At 38.8% G+C, this 2,312-nt stretch overlaps 1 protein-coding gene across 1 annotated transcript; it reads left to right on the top strand.

Moving 5' to 3' along the window:
* Nucleotides 1–680: 680 nt before the first annotated feature.
* Nucleotides 681–1,643, top strand: LOC142874244 (olfactory receptor 13C8-like). The gene has a single exon (XM_076008425.1). The coding sequence runs from the start codon at nucleotides 681–683 to the stop codon at nucleotides 1,641–1,643; it is 963 nt and encodes a 320-aa protein (XP_075864540.1).
* The last annotated feature ends 669 nt before the right edge of the window (nucleotides 1,644–2,312 follow it).

Here is a 2,312-nt window from a genome sequence, read left to right on the forward strand (position 1 = left end):
TGAGTCGGGTCATCTGTAACCCAGGGATTGCCTGTACATACAAAATCCTGTCGGGTAATGTAAACGATTGAGACCAACTGAGAATAACCTGTTACTTGGAAACTTATATTCCCCTCCAGTGACAAGAAATGAGAGTGAGAAAAATAGTCTGGTAGAACAAAGAGACATGCTTCAAATCCAATGAGTCACTTATAACTGAGCTCCACAACGGAAACAGGTCCATTGTTTTCAAATATTCTAATTTATTTGAAGACAAGCTAAAAGCACAGATTGCTATACCATATCTCTTGATTAGAATGCTGGTCTCTAATTCAAATTTAAACACAGTGCAGACAATCACTGCCAAACAAAGCACATCTGTCTGCTAAATCCAGGCTGTAGGCGGCCTGAGTTGCAACCAGTGGGTCAACAGGCAGAATTTGGCAATAAAATGCTTTGGGATCCAAGGGTCCTATAATCAAATGTATTTTCTTTAGCCTTTAGAAAGTCAGGTTAGGATTTCTGCTCTAGTGGCCTGCATTTACAGTAAGAAATTTTTCCCAGAGCTATATTGTTATATCTATATACACAACTGCAGTAACACAGAATCTGATTTTTGAAAGTAGCTCTCATAGACAGTGTATTAACAGATTCCTGTTCTATCATGCATAGATTTCTGTTCAAGAAAGGGTATATGTGATATGGAAAAGACCAATGATTCCATGTTGACAGAATTTGTACTGGTGGGGCTTTCTGACCACCCAAATCTCCAGACAGCTTTCTTTGTGCTTGTTTTGTGGATGTACCTGATGATTCTGCTTGGAAATGGAGTCCTTATCTCAGTTATCATCTATGACTCTCACCTGCACACCCCCATGTATTTCTTCCTCTGTAATCTTTCCTTCTTGGACATTTGTTACACGAGTTCCTCTGTCCCACTAATTCTTGACAGCTTTCTGACAGTAAGGAAAAGGGTTTCCTTCTCTGGATGTATGGTGCAAATGTTCCTCTCCTTTGCCATGGGGGCAACAGAATGTGTGCTCCTGGGCATGATGGCACTGGACCGCTATGTTGCCATCTGCTACCCACTGAGATACCCTGTCATCATGAGCAAGGCTGCCTATGTGCCCATGGCAGCTGGATCCTGGGTCACTGGGCTTGTTGACTCAGTGGTCCAGGCATCTCTAGCAATGCAGTTACCATTCTGTGCTAACAATGTCATTAGCCATTTTGTCTGTGAAATTCTGGCTATCCTGAAACTGGCTTGTGCTGATATTTCAATCAACATTATCAGCATGGCAGGATCAAATCTGGTTGTCCTGATTATTCCATTCTTAGTTATTTCTATTTCTTACATTTTTATTATTGTCACCATTCTGAGGATCCCTTCTGCTGAAGGAAAACGTAAGGCCTTCTCCACCTGCTCAGCCCACCTGACAGTGGTGATTATATTCTATGGAACCATCTTCTTCATGTATGCGAAGCCCAAGTCTAAAACGTCCATTGGTCCAGAAAACCAAGACATCATCGAGGCTCTCATCTCCCTCTTTTATGGAGTGATGACCCCCATGCTTAATCCTCTCATCTATAGTCTGCGAAACAAGGAGGTAAAGGCTGCTGTTAAGAACATGTTGTGTAGGAAAAGCTTTTATGATGGAATATGAATACCGATTTATACTATGTGACTCAAACTTCAAAGCTGTTGCAGACACAAAATTCAGAAAAGTAAATTACCATGTGAAAGCAAATTCACTATATGGTATTCAAAACCATACGACAGAAATACTTTGGTTGCAATTGTTACTATTAGTTTCTTGTTCTAACTATAGAAATAAAACATGCTTCTGGTTTTAAAACATAGTATTATGGAAATGTAAAATGTTGAAAATTTCTAAAGATGCTTCAGCAAAAAAAAAAAAAAAAAAAAGAATCACTGTTAAACCTTTAGAAAATAATAAAGGCAAATGATATTCTGCAAAGCACTTTGTAACCTATGGTACTTTATTAATGAGCATGCAAAATAAAATATTAATCAGCACATGATATATTGTGTATTAATTTTTAATTTGTTCATTTATTATCTGTGTCCACCCTATATACAAGCTCCCTGTGGATAGAATCTTATCTGTTGATTACCCTACAGCATCCAGAAAACTTATAACAGAAGCTAGCACATAACAGGTGCTCAATGAGGACTTCTTTTCTACTCTGCATTGGATCATACAGCACCTAAGTAGTAGAAAAACTAGACAGAGCTAATGACTGATGAAAATCCCTACATGAAGATAAAAGGAGGTAGAAGAGACTGAGTCCATTTGCTCAATGGAATGAGG

Source organism: Microcebus murinus, chromosome 12 (assembly GCF_040939455.1).
Source record: "Microcebus murinus isolate Inina chromosome 12, M.murinus_Inina_mat1.0, whole genome shotgun sequence".
NCBI lineage: Eukaryota > Metazoa > Chordata > Mammalia > Primates > Cheirogaleidae > Microcebus > Microcebus murinus.